The 26092-nt window shown below is 34.5% G+C and overlaps 1 protein-coding gene across 7 annotated transcripts in view; it reads left to right on the top strand.

Annotated features, from left to right (window-relative positions):
• JAK2 (Janus kinase 2) overlaps window positions 1-23914 on the top strand; it is a 145457-nt gene extending 121543 nt beyond the window's left edge. For all 7 annotated transcript variants that reach the window (XM_059071820.2, XM_059071817.2, XM_059071822.2 and 4 more), the window contains 9 exons: window positions 561-712; window positions 861-1011; window positions 1757-1893; window positions 4355-4544; window positions 6003-6127; window positions 6299-6471; window positions 19262-19379; window positions 20899-21012; window positions 21268-23914. In XM_059071820.2, the coding sequence (XP_058927803.1) occupies window positions 561-712; window positions 861-1011; window positions 1757-1893; window positions 4355-4544; window positions 6003-6127; window positions 6299-6471; window positions 19262-19379; window positions 20899-21012; window positions 21268-21375 (1268 nt within the window). In that variant the 3' untranslated portion in view covers window positions 21376-23914. The remainder of the gene's footprint in view (window positions 1-560; window positions 713-860; window positions 1012-1756; window positions 1894-4354; window positions 4545-6002; window positions 6128-6298; window positions 6472-19261; window positions 19380-20898; window positions 21013-21267) is intronic.
• The last annotated feature ends 2178 nt before the right edge of the window (window positions 23915-26092 follow it).

The following is a 26092-nucleotide window of genomic DNA, read 5'->3' as shown; positions in this document are numbered from 1 at the left end:
CATTAAATAAAAATTTGAGAAGATATATTATCTAGTTTGAATTTTTTATTTAGTTTATTCAGCTAATTATGACTTCTTAAAACTTTTGTGTTGATGACCTTCTCCTTAACACAATTAATTAAAGTAAAAATTTCAGTCAGATAGTTGAGAGGCATTTTTTTGATCCAAATAGTGTTTTAATTGTATTTCATTACATTAGCTAATTTCTCTAATTGAATGTCTAAACTTAGAATCCAGATTTATCAGCTTTTGTACACTGATGCATGTTTTCCTATTTCAGCCAATAGTACTTAAACTTGGTGCCTTTATATGAAGTGAAGACAGAGACTGTAGGGCAGAAAATGTTACAGGATCTTAGTTAGATCTGATACTCAGGGGGACTTTACCCTTTGGAGTGGGATGTGAAGAAAGAGAATATATATTCATATGGTGAAGGAGAAAGGACTCTGTACTCTTTAAATCTCTTAATTATACAGCAAGAATTATTAATTATTAACATATATAAGAATTGTTTAATTGTGGGAACACTTTAACCATACTTCGTTCCTATCATTTGAAAGTTCTGCAGGAGAGAATACCATGGGTACCACCTGAATGCATTGAAAATCCTAAAAATCTAAATCTGGCAACAGACAAATGGAGTTTTGGTACCACTTTGTGGGAAATCTGCAGTGGAGGAGATAAGCCCCTGAGTGCTTTGGATTCTCAAAGAGTAAGTTCATGTAAACGGTGAAGTTGGAATTACCTTGTGATCCCTGATATTTTTTGTACATGATTTGATATTCTTTAGCCCATTTTATGTTAAAAAGGTTGATATGGCATTTATAATTTATTATCAACATGTGGTTCTTTAATTATAGAAACTACAGTTTTATGAAAATAGGCACCAGCTTCCTGCACCAAAATGGACAGAATTAGCAAATCTTATTAATAATTGTATGGATTACGAACCAGATTTTAGACCTTCTTTCAGAGCCATCATACGAGATCTTAATAGTTTGTTTACTCCAGGTATGTATTGATGGAGCAACCTTAATGAGTCTCCAGCTATCTTTCTATCTTTGTTATATTTAATAAATCCTTACTAATTTTGTAATGCCCTCTGGAAAGTTCCCTGATATCTTTTTGACCCTCTTAATTTCTTACGTTCATTTGACTTTTCCTACTTTATACATTTTCTGGTCTCATTGATTGTGAAGTATTTCCATTTTTAAAAACGGCTTTTTCCCTTTTAATAACCTCATTTTAGTTTGCCAGTTAATGAGTAGTAAACTATAGAAGTTTATTTGACTTATTTGACTTTTTAAAAACAATTCTGTTTTTTAAACTAGTTCTCATATATTCTGTAATTGATTAATTTTGTAAACATGAAGTAAATTTGTTTTTGTCCTCTTCTCCTTTAAAATACATAGCTAAATATACATGTGTCTGACCTATAAGTATTTCCTGTTCCAATACTATTTGCTGTTCTCACCACAAAAATCAGCATATAATCTTACTTTATAACTATTAAAACTACCTATTTTGGAAAATATTCATTTATCCTTTGCAGAAATCTACTGAAAACATGTTAGATTATGGGTTATAATTCAAGGCTTCCATTAACATAACCAAAACTATTAGAGTTGCCCTGTATTGCTTTGTATTTAGTATTTCTAACTCATTCTGATTATTTTGGTCAGCTTGAATATGTATTATTTTAACCTAGAGAATGGATTTGCCAGGTTATGGTAGATAATATTCTTTATTTCTCCAGATTACGAACTATTAACAGAAAATGACATGTTACCTAATATGAGAATAGGTGCCCTAGGGTTTTCTGGTGCTTTTGAAGACCGAGACCCTACACAATTTGAAGAGAGACACTTGAAATTTCTACAGCAACTTGGCAAGGTAAGATGTCAGAAGATTTTTAAATAGTTGAAATATAATCGTAAAACATTTTATTTAGGGGAAAAAAAGGCTTAAGAGATTCTCTAAAGTTCACTTTCCACAACATTTTAAAGACTGTTTGTATAACCAACAAGGATCTATTCTATACCACAGGGAACTCTGCTCAATATTATATAACAACCTAAATGGGAAAATAATTTGAAAAAGAACAGATACATGTATATGTATAACTGAATCACTTTGCTCTACACCTGAAACTAACAAACATTGTTAATCAACTATACTCCAATATAAAATTAAAAGTTTTTTTAAAAGTATAGAAAAAAGGTTTAGTTGTCAGATGTTGAAGAAATGCTGTGTTAAATAAACAGCTGTCTTTACTGAAGAACTTCTCAGAACCTTTAACATGTACTGTGCATTGAACATTTTCAAGAGATGGATAAATTAGGCAGTATTTTCCTCAATTAATTTGACCATGAGACTTTTCTTGGTAGAGGGCACTTTGGTTATGAGATACAGAAAGGAACAATTAATTAAGCCTTTCCACCCATGTCCTTTTTCAGTCATCTCAGAGAGAAGTAATTAATCTGCTTCTTCAGAGTCTAGATGTTGACTGGACCATGTTTACTAGCAGACAGTCTCTCCCTGCTGAAAGGTCACACAGTCATGCATAGCCTACATATTTTAAATAAGACCAAGAAAACCTTAGTTTTTAGCAGGTCCAATCATAGTGGTAAAGCCCTCTTTCTTCCTCTAAGCTTGCTAGTATAGGGTTCTGTACCATGTAGCTTTATGAACTGGATTTTGGCTTGGATGTATTATGAAGGCCTCACTTAGGTATTGAATCTAAACTAAATGTTGTGATCAGCTTTACTAGAGCTAAACATTGGGGGTTACATTATTGGCTTAGTTATATTAATACTTTGCTCTCATTCCTGGTTTGTAAAATAGTCTCAGGAATGTTTCAAAGTATGTAGCAATGACCAAAAAAAAAAAGTATGTATTTGGGTGTATTAGTTATCTATTGCTGTGCAACAGATTACCCTAAAATGTAACAGCTGAAAACAAAAAAGCATTTATTATCACACAGGTTAGGTGAGTCAGGAATCTGGGAGTAACTTAGCTGGGTGGTTATAGCTCAAGGTCTCTCCCTAGACTGTAATCAAGGTGTCACCCAGGTCTTGCAGTCTCCTCTGAAGGCTTGACTAGGGGAAGGCTTACTTCCAAGCTTACCACATGGCTATTGACAAGGCCTCAGAATATCTGCTTCCAAGCTCACTTACACGGGCCTCTCCACAGGCTGCCTCACAACACGGGAGCTGAGAGCAAATACCCAAGATCGAAGCCATTGTCTTTTTATATCCTAATCTCAGGAGTGGCATCTTATCACTCCTGCCATATTCTGTTCATTAAAAATGTGTTAATGGGCCTTCCCTGGTGGTGCAGTGGTTGAGAGTCCACCTGCCAATGCAGGGGACACGGGTTTGTGCCCCGGTCTGGGAAGATCCCACATGCTGCGGAGCAGCTGGGCCCATGAGCCATGGCCGCTGAGCCTGCACGTCCGGACGCTGTGCTCCTCAACGGGAGAGGCCACAACAGTGAGAGGCCTGCGTACCGCAAAAAAAAAAAAAAGAGTTAATAAATCCAGCCTACACTCAAGGGGAGGGGATTTTAAAAGAGATTGAATGTCAGAATGTAGAGAACATTGGGAGATAATCACAGAAGCTGCCAACCACACAGGCTGACCTTGGCTTGAACAGCAGACATTTATTTCTCATAATTCTAGAGGCTGAAAAGTCTAAGATCAAGGTTCCAGTAGGGTTCAGTTTCTGGTGAGGGCTCTTTTCTTGGCTTGCACATGACCACCTTCTCACTGTGTCCTTATATGGCAGAGAGAACTGGTGTCTCTTCCTCTTCTTATAAAGGCACCTGCCCTATTGGATGAAGGACTCACCCTTATGACCTTATTTAATCTTTATCACCTCTTCACAGGCCTTATCTCCAAATACACTCACATTCAGGGTTAGGGCTTTATCATGTGAATTTGGGGGGATGGGCATGGACATTCAGTCTGTAACAGACCCTTATTCCATATAGCTCACTGACAGTGACATCAAAGGCTATATTTGTGAAGAAGAAAAGTTCTTCCAGGAAGTCATTGATAGAAATTTAGGAATCCCTGGCATGTCCCTTGGCTTATCTTAAAAATTAATGTTTATGATTTGTTTAAATGCTTTTTTGAAGTTTTTATATTTCAGCCTGTAATTCCTTTTGAAGAAATTAAATATTTAAGTTTACTCCTCACCTATTGAAATATTATCTCCTTTTCTTGTTCTGAAAGTTGTTTAATGTGAGTTTCGAGATACTCTTCTAGCTGCTGAAAATTGCCTGTATAATCAGAATTTATTAGTCTTTTTCTAGAAAACTTGAGATTTCTATCTTAATGTGATGTATTGTTTAGGGTAATTTTGGGAGTGTGGAGATGTGCCGGTATGACCCTCTACAAGACAACACTGGAGAGGTGGTGGCTGTGAAGAAGCTCCAGCACAGTACTGAAGAGCACCTCAGAGACTTTGAAAGGGAAATTGAAATCCTTAAATCATTGCAACATGACAACATTGTAAAGTACAAGGGAGTGTGCTACAGTGCTGGTATGTTGCCCATTGATACCTTTTTTGAACTCAGGGTATGTCTTTGACATCCTGGGTAATATTGTAGAAATATATAATGCCTCCAGATCTGGACTTAAAATATTCCAGTGCCCAGAGACAGAAGCATTCTGTATGACTGGAGATTGTACTTGGTGTTGGTGGGCTGTAACTACAGGAAGTCTTTGACTACTTGATTGATCATTCTTTTAACTGAGGATGGTGGTTACCATTCTTGCTTAAACTTACCAAGGAAATGTCTTTTTTTTTTTTTTTTTTTTTTTTTTTTTTTTTTTTTTTGTGCTATGCGGGCCTCTCACTGTTGTGGTCTCTCCCGTTGTGGAGCACAGGCTCCAGACGCTCAGGCTCAGCAGCCATGGCTCACGGGCCCAGCCGCTCCGCGGCATGTGGGATCTTCCCGGACCGGGGCACGAACCCGTGTCCCCTGCATCGGCAGGCGGATTCTCAACCACTGCGCCACCAGGGAAGCCCAGAAATGTCATTTTTAAAGAAAGAAATTTTCTGTGAAAATATTTTTTTTAATTAGATGCTTTTTATTCACTATAGATGAGGAGAAAGGAAGTTTTCTCATCAGCTTATTTTGGTTTGCATAATGGGTTACAGAAGATTAAAACATAACAATTTTTAAAACTTCTATTCAAATCTTTTTGATTCAGAAAGTCATTGTTCTTAACTACTACATCACCTTTAATTTTATAATCAGGTTTTGTCATCTTAGACTCAGATTTTTTTTTTTTAATAATAACTCCAGGACTTCCCTGATGGCACAGTGGTTGAGAATCCACCTGCCAGTGCAGGGGACGTGGGTTCGATACCTGGTCCAGGATGATCCCACATGCTGCAGAGCACCTAAACCCGTTCACCACAACTACTGAGCCTGCGCTCTAGAGTCCGTGAGCCACAACTACAGAGCCCACGCGCCACAAGTACTGAAGCCCGCATGCCTAAAGCCCATGCTCCACAACAAGAGAAGCCACCGCAGTGAGAAGCCCATGCACTGCAACGAAGAGTAGCCCCTGCTCGCTGCAACTAGAGAAAGCCCCCACGCGACAATGAAGACCCAACGCAGCCAAAAAAAAAAAAAACCTCCAGCTGTGCTTTATTACTATTATTATTATTATTATTATTATTATTATTATTTAGGTTGCACTGGGTGTTAGTTGAGGCTCCAGGGCTCCTTAGTTGTGGCACACAGGCTCCTTAATTGTGGCATGCTAACTCTTAGTTGCAGCATGTATACGGGATCTAGTTCCCTGACCAGGGATCAAACCCGGGCCCCCTGCATTGGGAGTGTGGAATCTTATCCAGTGCACCACAAGGGAAGTGCCTTAGACTCAGATTTTATATATCTTTAAGTCATTTTTATACAGTTATTTTCTAATAGTTCATCAGTAAAGTATAGCAGAGTAAAACGTTATGTTCTCATTTGTGTGATAATAGGCCGGCGTAATCTAAGATTAATTATGGAATATTTACCATATGGAAGTTTACGAGACTATCTCCAAAAACATAAAGAACGGATAGATCATAAAAAACTTCTTCAGTACACATCTCAGATATGCAAGGTACCTAATATCCTGGCTGTTTGTTGTAGATAAAGAGAATATGTTGAAGTAATTATTAAGAAATCCTCTAAGGTTTTTCTTAGATAATTAAGGGAGTAGAAACATACAAGACTATTTAAATTGTTTATGTTTATAAAGCTAGCTGAAAGAAAAACGTTATTTTATTCATAGGGTATGGAGTATCTTGGTACAAAAAGGTATATCCACAGGGATCTGGCAACAAGGAATATATTGGTGGAGAATGAAAACAGAGTTAAAATAGGAGATTTTGGCTTAACCAAAGTGTTGCCACAAGGCAAAGAATACTACAAAGTGAAAGAACCTGGTGAAAGTCCCATATTCTGGTGAGTATATTTTAGTACAGTAAAATGAAGTTTTGGAGCACAAACTTCAAACTTTATTTTTACTATTAATAGTTTGTCATTTATATATTTATAGTAATAATCAATGAAGTTATTTCCTATGTTTTCCTCTGGGAATTTTATGGTTTTAGGTCATAACATTCAAGTCTTTAATCTGAGTTAATTTTTGTATGTGGTGTATAATAGTGGTCTGATTTCATTCTTTTGCACGTGTCTGTCCAGTTTTCCCAACACCATTTATTGAAGAGACTGTCCTTTCTCCATTGTACGTTCTTTGCTCCTTTTTTTATAATTTAATTGTCCATATATGTCTGGATTTATTTCTGGGCTCTTAATTCTGTTTGGTTGATCTGGGTGTCTGTTTTTATGCCAGTACCAACCTGTTTTGATCACTATGGCTTTGTAGCATATCTTGAAATCAGGGAGCATGCTACCTCCAGGTTTGTTCTTCTTTCTCAAGGTTGTTCCCTTTCTCAAGGGATCTTTTGTGGTTTCATACAAATTTTAGAATTTGTTCTAGTTCTGTGAAATATGTCATTGGAATTTTGATAAGAATTGCATTAAATCTGTAGATTGCTTTTGGTAGTATGGACATTTTAACAATATTAAGTCTTCCAATCCATGAGCATGGACTGTCTTCCCATTTAATTGTGCCTTCTTTGATTTCTTTTATCAGTGTCTTAAACAGTTTCCACTGTACAGGTCATTCACCTCCTTGGTTGAATTTATTCCTAGATATTTTATTCTTTTTGATACAGTGGTAAATGGGATCATTTTAATTTCTCTTTCTGTTAGTTTGCTATTAGTGTATAGAAATGTCACTGGCTTGTGTATATTGATTTTTTTTTTTGTATCCTGTGACTTTACTGAATTTATTAGTTTTAACAGTTGTTGTTTTTTTTTTTTCCGTGGAGTCTTTAGGGTTTTCTCTATATAGTATAATGTCATCTGCAAGTAGTGACAGTTTTACTTCCTCCTTTCCAATTTGGATGCCTTTATTTTCTTTTCTTGCTTAACTGCTGTGACTAGAATTTCCAATACTGTGTTGAATAAAAGTGGTGAGAGTGGGCATCCTTGTCTTGTTCCTGATCTTAGAGGAAAGGCTTTCAGGTTTTCATTGTTGAGTATGATGTTAACTGTGGGTTTGTCGTATATGGCCTTTATTGTGTTGAGGTAGGTTCCCTCTATACCCACTTTGTTGAGAGTTTTTATCATAAATGGATGTTAGAATTTTATCAGTTGCTTTTTCTGTGTCTGTTGAGACAGTCATATGGTATTTATTCTTCATTTTGTTCATGCAGATGTTGAACCATTCTTACAGCCCTGGAATAAATCCCACTTGATCATGGGATATGATCCTTTTGATGTATTGTTGAATTCAGTTTGCTAATATTTTGTTGAGGATTTTTGCATCTATGTTCATCCAGGTATTGGCCTGTAATTTTTTTTTTTTTTTTTTTGCGGTGTCCTTGTCTTGTTTTGGTATTAGGGTAATGTTGGCCTCGTAACATGTTTAGATGTGTTCCCTCCTCTTCAGTTTTTTGGAAAAATTGAGAAGGAAAAATATTGAATCTTACTTGAATGTTTGGAAGAATTCATCAGTGAAGCTGTATGTTTCCTGGACTTGTGTTTGTTGGGAGTTTTTTGATTACTGACTCAGTCTCCTTACTATTCAGGACTATTCAGGCTTTCTATTTCTGTTTCTTCACTATTCACTCCTGGTAGATTATATGTTTCTAGGAATTTGTTCTTTCTAGGTTGTCCACTTTGTTGGCATATAATTGTTTGTAGTATTCTCTTATTATCCTTTGTATTTCTGTGGTATCAGTTGTGACTTGTCCTCTTTTGTTTCTAATTTTATTTATTTGAGCCCTCTCCTTTTTTTTCTTGGTTAGTCTAGCTAAAGGCTTTTTGATTTGTTTATCTTCTCAGAGAACCAGCTCTTGGTTTTATTGACCTGTTCTATTCTATTGTCTTTTTAGTGTCTATTTCTGCCCTCATCTTATTATTTCCTTCCTTCTACTACCTTTGGGCTTTGGTCTTTTTCTAGTTCCTTTAGGTGCAAATTCATGTTGTTTATTTGAGACTTTACTTGTTTCTTGAGGTAGGCCTGTATTGCTATGAACTTCCTTCCTAGAACCACTTTTGCTGCATTCCATAGATTTTGGTGTGCTTTATTTTTGTTTTTATTTGTCCCTAGGCTTTTTATCTTTTTTCTCCTTTGATTTCTTCATTGACCCATTAGCTATTTAGTCGCATGTTGTTTAATCTTCATGTTTTTGTGGTTTTCCAATTTTCTTATGTGATTCCTAGTTTCATACCATTATGGTTGGAAAACATGCTTGATATGATTTCAGTCTTCTTGAATTACTGGGACATGTTGTGGGCTAACATGTGGTCTATCCTGGAGAATGTTCCACGTGCACCTTAGAAGAATGTGTATTCTGCTGCTTCTGGATAGAGTATTCTGAACATATCTGTGAACTCCATCTTATCTAATGTGTCATTTAAGGCCAGATGTTTCCTTTTTGATTGCTATTTTTGTGAATGATCTATCCATTGCTGTAAGCAGGATGTTCAAATCCCCTACTGTTATTATATTGCTTTTAATTTCTCCCTTTAGGGCCAATAATATTTGCTTTATATATTTTGGTGCTCCTATGTAGTGTGCATATATATTTATAAATGTTTTATCTTCTTGCTGGATTGATCTCTTTATCATTGTATAATGCCTTTCTTTGTCTTTTGTTACAGTCTTTGTTTTAAAGTCTGTTTTATCTGCTGTGAGTATAGCTACACCAGCTTTCTTTTCATTACTTTTTCCTCACATCCAGTCTATGTGTGTCTTTACTTCTGAAATAAATCTCTATTAGGCAGCATATAGATGGGTCTTTTTAAAAAATCTATTCAGCCACTATATGTCTTTATATTGGCTAATTTAGTCCATTTACATTTAAAGTAATTGATAGGTATGTACTTATTGCCATTTTGTTTATTGTTTTCTGGCTGTTTTTATAGTTCCTCTCTGTTCCTTTCTTCTTTCCGTCTTCCCATGTGGTTTGCTGGATTTTTTTAGTATTATGTTTAGATTCCATTCTCATTTTCTTTTCTGTGTGTACTGTAAGATTTTTCTTTGTGGTTACTGTGGTGTTCACATATAACATTGTGTGTATATAGCAGTGTCTTCTAAGTTGATAACAACTTAAAATGTAAAGCAAAGCTTTACATTTTTACTCTCCCCCCTGCCACATTTTATATTTTTGATGATGCCTTTTGCATATTCTTATTTTATGCTTCCTTTAAGTAATTACTGTAATTTGAGTTAACTTTACTACTTTTGTCTTCATACTTGCTTTATAAGTTACTGAGCCACTACCTTTACTATATGTTTTCCATTGAGATTTTTACTTTCATATATTTTCTTATTATTAATTAGTGCCATTTCTTTTTTAGCCTAGAGAAGTCCCTTTAACATTTCTTGTAAAGCCAGTTTAGTGGTGATGAAATCCTTTAGCTTTTGCTTATTTGTAAAACTCTTCATCTCTTCTTCAATTCTGATTGATAATCTTGACTGGTAGAATTGGTAGAGAATTCCTGGTTGGAAATTTTTTCCTTTCACCATTTTGAATAGGTCATCCACTTCTCTCTGGCTGATAAAGTTTCTGCTGAAAAATCTGCTGATTTGGGGATTTTCCTTGTACTTAATAGGTAGTGTTTTGGGGGTTTGGGGGGCTTTTTGTTGTTCATTTTTGCTGCTTTTAAGATTCTTTATCCTTAACTTTTACCATCTTAATTGTAATGTGTCTTGGTATGGTTCTCTCTGTGTTCATCTTATTTGGAACTTTCTGAAATTCTTAGACCCAGAATGTCTGCTTCCTTCCCCAGATTAGGGAAGTTTTCATCCATTATTTCTTCAAATTTTTCTGACCTTTTCTCTCTTTCTCTTTTCCTCTGGGACCCCTATAACGTGAATGCTGTTCTGCTTAATGTTGTTTCAGAAGTCCCTTAAGGTATATTCACTTTTCTAAATTCTTTTTTCATTTTGCAGCTGTGTCTGGGTGATTTCTATTTGTTTCATCTTCCAGCTTGCTGATTCGTTCTTCTGCTTCATCAAGTCTTCTGTTGAAACCCTCAAGTGTACTGTTCAGTTTAGTTATAACTTCTGTTTAGTACTTTATATTTTCTGCCTCTTTGTTGAAGTTCTTGCTGTGTTTATCCATTCTTCTTCTGAGTTCAGTGAGCGTTTTTATGACCATTGTTTGAACTCTTTGTTGAGTGAGTTGCTTAGCTCCATTTCAGTAATGTCTTTTTCTAGCCATTTGTCTTTTTCTTTGGTTTGGAACATATTCCTCTGCCTTCTCATGTTGCATAACTTTCTGTATTTGTCTAAATTCATTAGGTGAAACAGCTACCTCTTCCAGTCTTGTTCTTGTGTAGGAGATAATCCATAGGGCCCAGAAGCACAATCTCCCTGGCCACCAGACCCAGGCACTCACGGATGTTCTTCATGTGGACTGTGCACACCTACAAGCTGTGGTGGGGCTGCTGCTATGATGCGGGATGTGTGGGATTTGGGGTGCTCACCTGCTGGTTGTAGTGAGCTGTTGCATAGTGTGGACTGGGTTTGGGACACTTGCTCATCCCAGTTATGGTGCAGCTGCTGTGTGGGGAGGGTGGGGTATTGTGTGTTTGTCCAGCCCAGTTGTGGTGTGACATCTGCACTGGGTAGGCAGGGCACTCAAGGTGTTCGCTTTGGCTCAGTTGTGGTTCAGGGTGGGGAGGAGCACACCCGCTGGTGCTAGGAGGCTAGAAGAAGGGCACCAAAAATAGTGCCTACTAGCTATATCACCAGCAAGTTAGAATGAGGTTGCAAAGATGTCATCTACCAGTGCTTTTGTCTCCAGAGAAAGTCCCATTAGGTTCCTGCCTCTCTAGCAGCTGCTCTAAGATCAGTAAGTAGGTCTCCCTCACTTATGGTGTAGGTGTTTTCACACTGTTGCTTTTGTGCTGTTTCTCAGGGTAGATGGGTCTTTGTGAGCCGTTTAAGAGCAGGTTCTTTGTTCCCTACAGTTATGTGGTTCTCCTGGACTTAATCCCCAATGATTTTGAAAAACAGATGTTTTAGGGGCTCGTGTTTCCAGTGCTGCACTCAAGGGTTGTGGTACGTGATTTGGAGCTCAATCCCTTTACTCCCTTTTTTTTACTCCAAAAAGTTATATATTTTTGTGATCCTTCTGATTTGCTCCCTGGGATGGGGTCCTGGGTGGGGCTGTCTCTCTGCCTCTCCTGCCTGTTTCAGTGAGTCTCTTTTATCTTTTGTTGTGGAGGTGCTGTTCATCTAGTTATCAGATACTTTTCAGAGGAAAATTACTTCATGTGTAGCTGTAAATTTGATGTGTCTATGGGAGGAGGTGAGCTCAGGGTCTTCTTAGGCTGCCATCTTGAACCCCTTACACAGGAGGATGATTTATAATGGCATTGTGAATGTGTTTTAAAGAAGACTGCTTATGTTTTAGAGATGCATACTGGGATAGTTATGGTATGAAATATGGTTGAAATACTGTCATATCCAGAACTCATTTCATATAAATACTGTTGTGTGCAGTTGGGTAGTAGTAGATAAAACAAGGTGGGCAATGAATTTAGCTAAGTGACGGGTACATGGTTGTTCATTGTTCTCTAATTTGTATATGTTTGAAGTTTTTTATAATACTAAAAACATTTTAAAGGAATATCCTGATGATAATTATGAGCATTAGCATTACCTTATTTTTAGGGTTTAAGTGAAACTAGAAAATAAGACTTATCTGAACTTGACTGTCTTATTTTGGTTATGTCCCCAGTGATACATGAATTTCATTCTGTTTTTCCAGAATGAGAAATTAGAGAAGTTAAGTGGAATTAACTAGCAATCCATAATGATGAGTTATATGGATTTCCAGTGATTTTGGCATACTTAGTGAATACAATTTAATAAATACTTATTAAGCGCCTATTTATAAAGCACCTACTGTGTTCCAAACAGCATACAGGAAATTGGAACAAGAAGATAGGATCAGCATCAGAAAAAAAAGAACAGTCCATTACAAGGAAGGCTGAACTAAATGGAAAAGTTTGACATGGTGTGGAAATTCAACTGACACGTCCACTATCCATAATCCTTTACCTTTAAGGTCTCTTAGTTTAGGAAAAATCAAATGTGTAATCCAGTCATTGCAATGCAGTATGTAAGTGCAATAAGAAGATGATGCAAAAACATTAGAGTGCAGTAATTCTGCTGAGGGTTTAAATTAATCATAGAAAACCACAACTAAAAGATGACATTTCAACTATTGATTAATAGTTCACCAGATGGACAAGAGGAAGGGCATTCCATGAGGAGGATGACAAGAACAACAGGATAAGCAGGGTTGTAAGTGAATGGTGTTACCACAGAACAAACGGAATATTACTGAGTTCTGTGTGCCATGTTAGTGAGTTCAGACATTATTCATTAGACAGTGTGCAGGTGGGATATTAGAGGCTTTATCCAGGGGATAATGGTGAGATTCATATTTTAGGAAGATAGCTCTACTTTTGGTGGAGAACAGCAGTTCTCAAAGTTTGGGGACCTCTGGTACACCCTTTAGGGAGTCTGTGAGGTCAAAAGTATTTTTATAATAATACTAAGATGTTATTCCCCTTTTTCACTCTTATTTTACACATACAATAGAATACTACTCAGCCTTAAAAAAATAATGAAATTTTGCCATTTGCAGCAACATGGATGGACTTAGAGGGTATTATGCTGAGTGAAATAAGTCAGAGAAAGACAAATGCTGTATGACACCACTTATATGTAGAATCTAAAAAATACAACAAACTAGTGAATATAACAAAAAAAGAAGCAGACTCAGATATAGAGAACTAGTGGTTACCAGTAGGGAGGGGCAATATAGGGATGGAGGAATGGGAGGTACAAACCATTGGGTATAAGATAGGCCAGCAGTCCCCAACCTTTTTGGCACCAGGGACCGATTTCGTGGAAGACAGTTCTTCCACGGTGGGGGGAGAGGAGTGGATGGTTCAGGCAGTAATGGGAGCAATGGTGGGGATGGTTCAGGCAGTAATGCTAGTGATGGGGGATGATGGGGAGCGGCAGATGAAGCTTCACTCGCTCACCTGCCGCTCACCTCCTGCTGTGTGGCCCGGTTCCTAACAAGCTGCGGACCGGTACTGGTCCGCAGCCTGGGAGTTAGGGCCCTTTGAGATAGGCTACAAGGATGTATTGTTCAACGTGGGGAATATAGCCAGTATTTTGTAATAACTGTAAATGAAGTATAACCTTTAAAAATTGTATAAAATTTTTTTTTAAAAAACCACTCACAGAAAATGTCTTCTATTAAACCAACATTAAAGAAACTTACAAAAATGTAAAACATACTCTAAATACAAAATTTTTTGTTTTGGAAAATAGTTTTTAATAAAAATGTTATTTATGCTAACATTACTGGGTTTATACTTTTACATTTCCTTAATTTTGAAATCTAATATGGTGAAAGCTTTGGGGGCACTTCAGTAACTTTTAAGAGTATAGGGGACTTCAGACCAAAAGTTTTGAGAACTAGAGGTATAGAGGGTACATTGTATTAAGAAGAGGCTAACATCAGAGAGAAGACTAGTTAGGCAACTTTTGCAGGAATCTAGGTCATTGATTTTCAAACTCTTTGTGCATATATACCCATTGAAAGAATTATCAAAAGCTATATTCTTTCTGGCACAGTTTAAAATTGATAGCTAATATTTTCCTTTGTAAATTTAGATGTTTGTAAATAATATATTTTATAAAGTATTGTAAATAAAGACATTGAAGTATGGTACATCAATCTTTTAGATGTATACAAGTAAATCCAGACACCACAGCAATTTGATACCCATTGTCACCCGGTAAAAAATGTATAGGAACAGACTTTCTTCTTGATAGAAACTTTGCATTATTCCTTTTTCTTCTTAAAACTATATTTCCGGGCTTCCCTGGTGGTACAGTGGTTGAGAGTCCACCTGCCGATGCAGGGGACACGGGTTCGTGCCCTGATCCGGGGAGATCCCACATGCCACGGAGCGGCTGGGCCCGAGAGCCATGGCTGCTGAGCCTGCACGTCCGGAGCCTGTGCTCCACAACGGGAGAGGCCACAACAGTGAGAGGCCTGCATACCGGAAAAAAAAAAAAAAAAAAAAAAAAACTATATTTCCACTTCCCATCTCAAAATTTTGTATAATGTATTATATTTTGTACTTGGAAAATCTTTTGATTACCTATCTCCATTGTAACCAAAATACATATATAAATTTAAATTAATTTTAAAATTTCCTATGACCACAAAAAAAGTATTCACCTTTTTCTTCCAGATTAAGTTATCATTGAAGTTACTGCCAGGATGCAATTTCCAAAGCAATATAAATGAATTACTAATTTGGATAATTCTTTAAAAATTTTTATTGGAGACATTTCTTTAAAAAAAATTTTTTTTAACATCTTTATTGGAGTATAATTGCTTTACAATGGTGTGTTAGTTTCTGCTTTATAACAAAGTGAATCAGCTATATGTATACATATATCCCCACATCCCCTCCCTCTTGCGTTGGAGACATTTCTTAATAAATGGAGCTGTTCTTCCCCCTCCAACTAGTCCATATATCCTTAGATAAATATTATTTACTTCTATAATGGAACCAGATTCAACATAAATTCTAATTTTATTTCTGTATTTGTAAACATGGAGAAAACTTTTTTGTATAAATAAGGAGATGGGAAAGGAAGGAGTTTTGTCATAACAATGTCACTCATTTCTGTGACTCCTTCTGATATGTATGTAGCAAAACAGTATATAGTGATCTACAAGTAAAATGTGTTAGCTGGCAATTTCATTAGATCCATTCTTTTTTCAGTTTCATTGAAGACAAAGAATTAAACCCACTTGATTTTCGAAAGTGGATTTACTACCCAATCATTAGAGTCATTCATTTTCTGTTTCTGGGAAGTATACCAAAAATCTTTTAAAATTAGTTCAAATTATGATATCACTCTCATTTAGAGGCATCTTGTTTAAACTGATACATTCATAAAACAGAATATTGTTAGTTTCAATACAGTAGTTTTTAATAACATCTTTTATCACGTTTTAAATATGTGATTTAAATATTGCAAACCCTTGCGCTGCCTCAAAGATTGAGTCACTTAATGAAGAGTGTCCTTCATTACAATCTATTTGGCAATGCCAGGCCTCATAAACAAATACACTTAATTTCCAACAGAAAAGGTCTTACTTCATTTTCAATTCAAGTAAGTACATTAATGTTATGAAATATTATTTTTAAAAAACAGATATAAATTGCAGAACACATGTGCCAGAGGCATGTTTACAGTGGAGCTAACAAAGCATATCCACCAGAGTGCCTTCCTTTCAAGATTCCTTCTTTTCTAATTTTAAATATTCGCTTTCACACCTCATTTTATATTCTTTATCATAAATAAAGCCCCTAAAACTTTGGGCCCAGTATTTCTCCCTGCATATCTGGAAAGATTAACCACAAGGGCAGTCAGTATAAGCTTAAGATGTTATATATCTAATATAATTAATTTCATAATTAAGTTATGAAAATAAGATAAACCACTTCTCATTACTTAATTTCTAATAAATACAGAATAAAATATAGTTAAGATTATAATTTATGAAGTAAGGATTATGGTAAAAGGCCTGTTATTCCTTCAGTAAATGTTTTGGGGAGATTGAACTCTGACGTTTGACTTTGGGGAATCACTAATAAGCTTGTATAAATATCAGAACATTTTCATCATGGTCAAAATTTTCTTATGTATTTAATGAAAAAAGAAAGCTATATACTGCTAAAAACTAATCAGATGGAGAGTTGACATATAGTTTTATTTTTATATTAGCAAGTAAAAATATTAAATGTTTTATATAATGAAATGAGGTTAACTAATTTTTATATAAATATTTCAGAATGAGTTGATAGAATAGATTTTAGCTACTTATTGAATAACAAACACTAAATCTATAGTCTGAAAGAAATCACATAATTTTTATCCATAGGATTTAGCCATCATATCTTTAAAAAAATACAGTTTCACTTAAAAGAATCATTGTCATCTATATTGCTTTTATTGTTCAAAAGTGCTCTTTGTTTAGCTAACAGCATGTCCTGTGGGTTGGTATTAAGAAGAACGGCAGGGAAAATGCTTCTGCTAACGTATTTTTAAAAATTGTTCAGGCAGGGTTTTGGACTCATGGAGAATCCTTATACTGTTCTTGCTATAGAGAGCCCCTTGGAAAATCTTTGTATATCCTTGGGCTTACTTTTCACCTGGTTTGACGATCTCTGTACTAGTCATGAGATAAGGATCTAACCTAAGACTGTAATAGCAGTATTGGTTAGGAGACTGATTTGAGACATTTTTAAGACATACTTTAAAGGGACTTCATGGCTAGTAGACTTGGGAGTGAAAGATGAGTCAAAAATAATTCTTAAGATTTCCAGTTTGGGGAGTTAGATAGATTGTGATACCATTCATTGCATAGAGAAAATAAAATAATCAGCAAGTGTTAGAGAGGTGGGAATGGAGTTCTTTTTGCCTGTGTGGAACTTTAATATGGAATTGTTCAGTAAGTTTGAAACACAAAAGAAAGGTCAAAGATAGGGTGGTTATAAATTTGGGAGACTGTAGTATATAAGTGAATGATACTACCTAAGGGAAATTTTTTTACAGAGAGGAAGAGATCTGGTGATGGAACTTTCGGGGAAAGGTTAACACAGGAAATGAACCTCTCCACAAAAGCAGAATAGAAAGAAAACAGTTTCATTACTGAATAAGCAGTAATCCAGCAAGTAATGTGCATCATAAGCAATCTGCTAAGAGATTACAAAAACAGAAAGAAATCTCACCCTTTTATAAATTACATATATGTTCACACATTGTTCATCCTAAATTCACTTAGTAATAGGAGTGCCCATCTGTGTTAGCTAATTGGCTTTATCCAAAAGAAAAATAAACTTCTCATATCTTTATGATAGGAGATAGTTTTGCAACTTGAAGGATGCACCTGCCCAAGTTAGGCTCCTGCCCTGCCACTGAAACTGGGAGATAAGGGCATGATAATCCTTAATTACATTCCAAAGAGGTGGTTCCCAGGTTCTTGAGAAAGATATTGCTGTATGTAAACCTGGCAAGAGGCTTTTAAGCGAAAGCTTTTAAAAAGATTTTTACATAAATTTCAAAGAGACAGAGAATTCACAATTGTAAATTTTCTAAAGTAAATGCTCTAAGAAAAGAGGAGAGTCTTTTCTCTCCTTTTCCACATGGGTTTTTTTGTTTGTTTGTTTGTTTGTTTTACTTTGCATTTATCCTTACATAAGTAATGGGAAAGAGAAAAACAGCCTTGGAGATGAAGGGGGAAATTACAGAGTGCTTTCATGAAAGCCAAAGCAAGAGAATATTTTTCAAGGGTTGAGGGAGTAGTACTGTATTCAAGGAGGTTATATTCCATTTGTGGGATAAAACTAGCATATATTTTAAAATAACATAAATATGTAACTTTTAAAAAAAACTAAATATAAAAAGAATATAACATTACATGGTTAATCGTATAGTATAGACTGTAAGTACTTTAGAATTTCAGTAGCATGAGGTCATTATGACCTTAAGTAGTCAGAGGAGGATTTTTGGAAGTTGGATTTTGAAGGAGAGGTTCATTTTATGTAATTCATATTTTAAATCTCAGTCTAAAACAGATCTCCATTGCAATCCTCTATAATAGGATAAATTTAGCAATGGAACCATGATATTCATAATCCATTGCCCAAATTCTCAGTTGGGTAGTGTTGATACTTGAGTAGAGGATGACACCATTTTCCCCTATGACTTTCTATTTTCTGTGCTCCCTCTCATAATCACCCCCTTTGAGATTAACAGGTTAGTTCTTTTATATGTTAGTAGCTTCAAGTCTTCTCCAGCTTAAAAGGCACTTTTTCTCTAGGATTCTTATCTGGATTCATTTTAAGCTTAACTTGGAAAGATCAGCTTTTTTTCAGTTCTTGGAAGGTACTTTGCAGTTAACCCTGATGTTACTGAGACAAAAATTAATTTTTTTGGATTTTAGTTATCTTTGTGTTTTGGAGGTTCCCAAGACCACCCTCAGGTTTGATGATTCACTAGGAGGACTCAGGACTCAGCATACAGCCATAAGCATGGCTATGACTCATAGGAAAGGATGCAAAGCAAAATCAGCAAAGGGAAAAGTCATCTGGGGGAAAACCTGGAAGAAACCAAGCACAAGTTTCTAAGTATCCTCTCCGAGTAAAGTCATATGGGACACAATTCCCCCAGCAATAAAGTGTGACATGTGTGAAATGTCATCTACTAAGGAAGCTCATTAGAGACTCAGTGCCCACACTTTTTATTGGGACTGGCCATGTAGACATTCTCTGCCTGGCACATTACCAAGATTCTAGACTCATTTGTTTGCAGAAATGGTTTAGGTACAGTGAGCCACTTTTACTATCATTTAGGGAATTGTGGAAACCCTCCTGAAATCTAAGATCCCAGGTACCAGTCAAGTGTCAACATTGCAAACAGACCTTTTTGAAGATGGCAGCCTCAGGCCTGCTGTGTTAATAACCCTTTTCTCTACAGCTTGTTTTTTTTTAATCCAATGATTTGCAGATAAAATCAAGAATTGACACATCAAGTAACCGTCTTTTAAATATACTACAGGTATGCACCAGAATCACTGACAGAGAGCAAGTTTTCTGTGGCCTCAGATGTTTGGAGCTTTGGAGTGGTTCTGTATGAACTTTTCACATATATTGAGAAGAGTAAAAGCCCACCAGCGGTCAGTGTGCTTTTTATTTACTCTCAAGGTATTTTTTAACATGAGAAAAGCTTTTTCCGAAGAATAATAGTAAGCTTAGCGTTATTTTAGAGCTCCTATTGCTTATTTGTAAGACAGCAACCAACAAAATAATCCCAAACTTACTAATTAAATTAACTTGATGTTTTAAAAAGTGGGGATTGGAGTACTATTTAGTATATTATCTTAATATTATCTTTAGTAAATCCGATAAACTCATTCACTCCAGGAATTACTGCAAAAGTTAAACCTTTTAAAGTAATATTTTTTCTGCTCATTGTATAATTTTATTATAGGAAAGTATAAAAAAGAAAATAAAAATAATCTAATTCAACTGCTCAGAGATAACCACTTTAATACTGTGGTATGTTTTCTTACAGGCTTCTTTTAATTTTATATGTAAAAGCAAAATTTTATTAAAAAGATTTCTTTTATAACAGGTTATACTGTATAGTTCGCTATCCTGCTTTTTCATTACATATTATAGCATGGATATTTTCCTATATTAGTAAATATTTACTGCAAATATGACTTCTAATTCCTTGGTAGCATTTCATCATAAGGATATAATTTCTGGACAATTATTTTACGTTTTTCAGTCTTTTAAGTAACACTTCATTGAACATAGTGCACATCCTTATATATATTTATGTTCATCTCTGGTTGTCATCTTAGAGTGAAAGTATAATTATAGGTGAAACGTTATGAACTCTTTTATAGGATTTTCATTATTTCAAAATGCTTTCCAGGAAAGCTGTACCAGATTAGACTCTCAGCTGTGCATAGGGGTATACGTTTTATCATTTGCCAGTGTTGACTATTATACACAGTTTTGCCAAATTGATGGGAGAGAAGTTGTACCTATTTGATTTTAATTTGCATTTCTGCTATTAGTGTGATTAAATACATATTTATTGGGTGTTTGGGGTGAGTCTGTGCGTGTGTGCATTGTATCCTCATGTACTTTGCCCATTTTTATATTGGTAATTTTTCTTACCAGTATATAAGAGCTCTCTATGTTTATAAATAAACGATGTGTTCATTGTAAATATTTCTCTGGCTTATGGTTCAGACTTTAATTTTATGAATTTTAAACATAGAACTTTTTCTCTCCGTTGCATTTATGCTTAAATATTCATTCTGTATTTTCTTTTTATTATGTCTTCTTTTACATTCAACTTTTTATTCCAGCTGAAATGTAATATGATGTGTTAAAACAAAGTAAGTGTTTTTAGTTCACTGGTTTTGAACCTTTTCAGGGGATTTGTGCTGAGTATGTTACAGTTATGGAAATGGCATTATAGATGTTCCACATTTAACAATTTTTCTGAACTGTGACTGAAAACAAAGTTTTTGAAGTTAAAATAGTTTGCTTTTAAAATGTTTCAAGGTAAAGAAACATACAGGATTTTTCCCATTTACTGGAAGAAGTTGAGAAAGAATTCTGATTCAAATTAAATGTACCAAAAATGTGTCATTGAAAAGTGGGTTTGTGTTTCAGGAATTTATGCGTATGATTGGCAATGACAAACAAGGACAGATGATTGTGTTTCATTTGATAGAACTCCTGAAGAATAATGGAAGATTACCAAGACCAGATGGATGCCCAGATGAGGTAACAAAACAATTTTTTTATCCACAGTAATCATGCATTTTCTTCCTCTCTTTACCCAAGGATTTCAGGTCAGTTTATGTAATTTAATTTGCTGAGGTTGTAGAAAAATAGCATAATCATGACTGTGGATATAGGTATATCCATGATACATGACTGTACAGGCAAATTAAGTGGGAGTTCTGAATTTATGTCTTCACCAATTAAAAGATGGCACTTTGTGTTCATTGTAATTTTGGTTTATTTTCCCTTTTACAGATGTATGTAATCATGACAGAATGCTGGAACAATAATGTAAACCAACGCCCCTCTTTCAGAGACCTAGCTCTTCGAGTTGATCAAATAAGAGACAGCATGGCTGGATGAAAGAAATGAACTTCACTCTGAGACCAAAACAGACTTACAGAACAAAGTGTTGTATTTCACATTACTGTGGACTGTTATTACATATATCATTATTATGTATATCATGACTTTAGCCAGCAAAAGTGTGGAAATATCTGCTCAGAGCTTTCAAATGTTTAGTGAGTTTTTCTTCATGAGGACACCAGCCAAAGACACTGATGAAAAGTCCTTAGCAAAGAGTTTTATAAAAAGTTTCGTGAACCTAATCAGTCAGTTAATATCACCTTTCTTTGGAAAAAGAAGAAACTTAGACTTTTTTCAACTCAGAATTATGAGATATGAAAAAATTGTAAATGTTAAATATGCACAGAATACATATGTACAGTTTTTACCACAGTGAATGTATAATACCTTGGCATCTTGTGTGATGTTTTACACAAGGGCTGGTATTCATAAATAATGTTTTCTAATTTTTCCATAGTTGATCTATAATAACTTCACTGTACAAATTAAGATGCTCAGATAATTGAATAAGCACCTTTGTGTCCTTGTTCATCTATATCACTGGCCAGCAATATAAGCAGGTGTATACTTTTAGCTTGTTGTTCTATGTACTGTAAATATCTTTCAAAGCAAAGGGAACAAATGTTTAGTTTTATTTGTATAGGGAATTTCCCTGACTCTAAAGAATACATTTTGAAATGGAACAAGTTTACAAAGATATAACACAATCTATTTTCTTATTTCTCTCCCTTGTATCTGTTTGAGGCGAGTATGTTTTTTAAATAGAACTATCTCCAGGTTTTTCTAAGACTACAGTGAACAGTTTTCTTATAAAATTTTGAGATGACGAATGCCAGGAATATTGTCATCCCTTGAGCTACTGGCTGCCAATAAGACTCTTCAATCCCTGGGACCTATAGTCATGGATTAAATTTAAGTGTAAGCCATAAAATAGATTGTTTTTCATATATATAAGCCTATTAAAATGCACAGTGGGTTAGGAACTTTTTTCTAAAGAATGTATATTTTAGGGATTTCAGAAATCTATTTGCTGTTATAAAAGAGATTTTTTGTTAGATTCTTACAAGGGAGAAATGAGTAAATTGGTAAAATTTTTTAAAAGTATGCTTGTTAATTTTATTCAAGAATGCCAGTAGAAAATTCATAATGTCTTGAAGAAAAATCAGCATTTTTCAACTAAGTATACAGGGTCGTTTGTTACTGTTGTCGTTTGTTTTAGTGCTACTCCATTTTAGACACCATACCTAAAATATGGTGGGGTTTTTTGTCTGTGTGTTATTTATACAAAGTTTAAAATACTTGGCATTTTGGTTAAAAAGAAAATAGTTTCTTTATTTTCAATGCTATATGCTTTTTTTTTAACTTAAGACTTTTGATTATCTTTCTATTTTTTGGAGCTGGTTTTAAAATGAATATTATATAAGAAAAAAACGCCTCACATATAAAGGTTTATTGTTGGAAGGAAAGGGAAGAAATGCTTTTTATGCCATCTTTAAAGCATTTTACCAAATAGTAGTTACCAAATGCACAAATCATCTAAAATGATAATATATTAGATTTTAAAAGATTTCTAGTAAACATATTTTGATGAAAGTTGAATATAATTTTTGTTTAATTTGTAAAGACTCCTCCAGGATCTGTGTATGTAATGCATTTAAGAGATCTTCTGTTCTGCTACTTTTCATGTCAAAAGTAGTATATCATATAATATGTTTGATTGCAGATTTTTGTACTAAAACTTAAGTACCTAAAAGTAGATTCTTAAAGGTTGATAACATTTTGTTTATAAAAACAAGGATGTTAACTAGGTTTCTTTTTTAAAAGTTTTTCTTTTAATGTTTCCATTTTTAGTTTTAGGAGAAAAATCCCACATAAACATCTTAAGTTTTTAGAATGGGATAACTGCCTTATTGTAAAATTCTGAGTTTTCAAGAAAATTATTATTTATTGAGGGTTTGTGATGTTTTAAATTTTGATTCTGACCATACATAAAAGGAAATTAACCATGCAGCTGTTTAGTTGGTTCTGCACAAGACACAGGTAAGTCAGTATTGTACCAGTTAATGCCAAAATGTTTCTTCAAAGTAATACTCTTCAGAAATGAGGGTAAAGATTTTCTTAAAATTCTGCAATTCTGTAAATATTCCAGTATTTTAAGTTACACAGTCTTTATATAAATAATTCCCTGTATCCATGGCTACCGCTTTGGGAAATAGTCACTTTTTCATGTTATTTATATATGCTGCCAGTAGCACTATAATTTGCTATGGAAGAGTGCTTTCTTACAACCCAAGACGTCTGCTTTAAAGTCAAGTGTAATTTTTATCAAAACCATAACTCCTGATATTTAGATTTTATTTAAAGAGTTTTGTTATAGAGTAGACTTTAGAAAATACCTATAGTTCTATACCTGGGGAGCCATTCTCTTTGGGGTGGCATGATGTGGTCAGATTGAGACTGTATTATTTTCTTCATTGTGCCTTTAGCATGTTCCTACAAAACTGAAATACTCATGTAATAAATATTCAGAAGTTATTTTCTTTTGTATTGTCACCTAACCAAGGAACTGCAGGTACACACACTGATTTAGGGATGTGCAGAGAAAGACTTTTATAAAGTAAACTTACCTTTCAGTTTAAAAGAAATGCTTCCTAAGAGTGCTATCAACTACTTTGTGCTATTTATGAACACTGCTATATCCACCCTAGGTCTGGTATGTAAATTATTTCTAATGAAAGTTTCTCTAATTTTCCAGTACAACTTACTAAAGATCTTTAATCTTCTATATTAGAATAAATAATAACAGTAAGTCAGCAGAATTATCCAAACAAAAGACTGGGTTACATGAGATAATCTTCATTTTATTTAAGGAAAAAAAAGTATAAATATCAGAAAATACTTTATATTGACACCCTGATTTGGGTTGGTTGTACTTAATTTCAAGATAACTAGCTGCTGTTTTATGATACTGACAGTAACATGAGAGATTTCAGAATGACAATGAGAGAATTTTTAAACTTTCACATTAATCAAATTCATATAATATGCATGTCACATTATATACCTAAATATTAAAATTACCAATTTTGTTTTACTTTATTACAGTATGTTCTTCATAGGTTAAGAAATTAACTTCTACTGTGCTTATGCTAGATGGCATTGTTTAGGTGCAGGCCCTAAATATTGTTCTTTTCCAGTCTTACAAATTTATAAGGAAAATCCTTAACTCCAACTGAAAGACCAATCATTATTAATATGCTTTTACAAGTTTTTAATTATCATTTTCCATTATAAGGCCTTTCTTTGCATAGCAAATTGCTTAGCATCTTATTTTGAACTGGAACAGATTTATAAAATGAGATCATTAAGAGAGCTTCTAGGAGTCCCTGTTCCAGTTACCCATATTTTTAGTTTTTGTGAATATGTGTTATGTTTTTAATACCTGTACTAGGAAGCACTCCTATAGATGCTATTTATTGGGGTCAAGCAAGTCAACTTTGAGCAGTGTGAACATACAGTAGCATAGCTTTTAAGTCTGACAACAGGTAAATAGCGTTAATAAAACAGAACAAGGTGGTAAGGAAAAGGCATATAGCAGGATTTTATAGAGACAGCAGGCAGCTGGAAAGGCAACTTACCAGTTGCAGATGCTAAGCAGAACAAGTACACTAAAAACACAAATGAAAGTATGCAACAGAAAGGTTTGTTCATCAATTATCCTTTCAAGAACATAGTTGAAAATGTTTAGGTGCTTTTCACACACAAAAAAGATAAGTATTTTTAATGAAAATGTTTATGGTGTTTCAAATGCTTGGAATATATGTGAATCTCAGAGCATGAATTTTCTAGTAGCATGGAGTATAAAGTTGTGAGTTGCAATTTATTTACTGAAACTAAAAACGTTAGAGATTAAGAAAGTCATAGACACTAAAGAAAATGGGAATAAAATGAGAAAGATAAACCACTTAATTATGAAAATATCTACTTGAAATTTTTTTCAACTTCAACAAATTGAAATACACATATGATACTTTCTTCTTCTGCAATAATAGTTTTGTTGAAGGTTGCTGTAATGAACCTTTATAACTATCCCAAATTTTAAGTATATAAGAGCAAAATTTATTTTATGTCCTTAGTAACATTTAGGATGTTGGATTAATTTTGGTTAGAAAGGAATGAAAACAAAGTTTTTTGCAGAATCAAAGACTTCATCTTGATTCTTAAGAGCAAATAACTGAATTCTCCAACAGTACAGATTAAAATACTTTTAATCTGCATAACCAAGGTAGCCTAAGCCCTTGAGTGCAAGCTGCAGGTAGAACAGATCTAAATGACAAATTTGAAGTAGTTTGTGTCAAATGATAGCACTTATTGTCTACTGTTCACAAAGCATTTTAAAAACAACGTAATAGTCACTGTTTCCCACAAATTCTGCCAGAATATTGTTTCTTTTCTTCTTTCTTTCTTTTAAAAAATGTTTTAAATCCTTGTTTCTATCAGTAATTTGAGGATAGCATGAATCCCATGGTACCACTTCTTTTCCTTACTGTTACTAGTTTTGTAACATTATAATGCAGCTTACTGAATAGGAATTCTTGATAATATAGTAAAGGTATTGGTGACAAAAAAAAATTGAAACAAAGTCTTACCTTTTTATTGAAGGACTTTGAGAAATGTTGAAGTTGAATTCTAAAACTCTGAGTATACCATTATA

The sequence above is a fragment of the Kogia breviceps genome, chromosome 8 (assembly GCF_026419965.1).
Source record: "Kogia breviceps isolate mKogBre1 chromosome 8, mKogBre1 haplotype 1, whole genome shotgun sequence".
Taxonomy (NCBI): domain Eukaryota; kingdom Metazoa; phylum Chordata; class Mammalia; order Artiodactyla; family Physeteridae; genus Kogia; species Kogia breviceps.
This window is presented reverse-complemented; position numbering and strand designations above follow the sequence as displayed.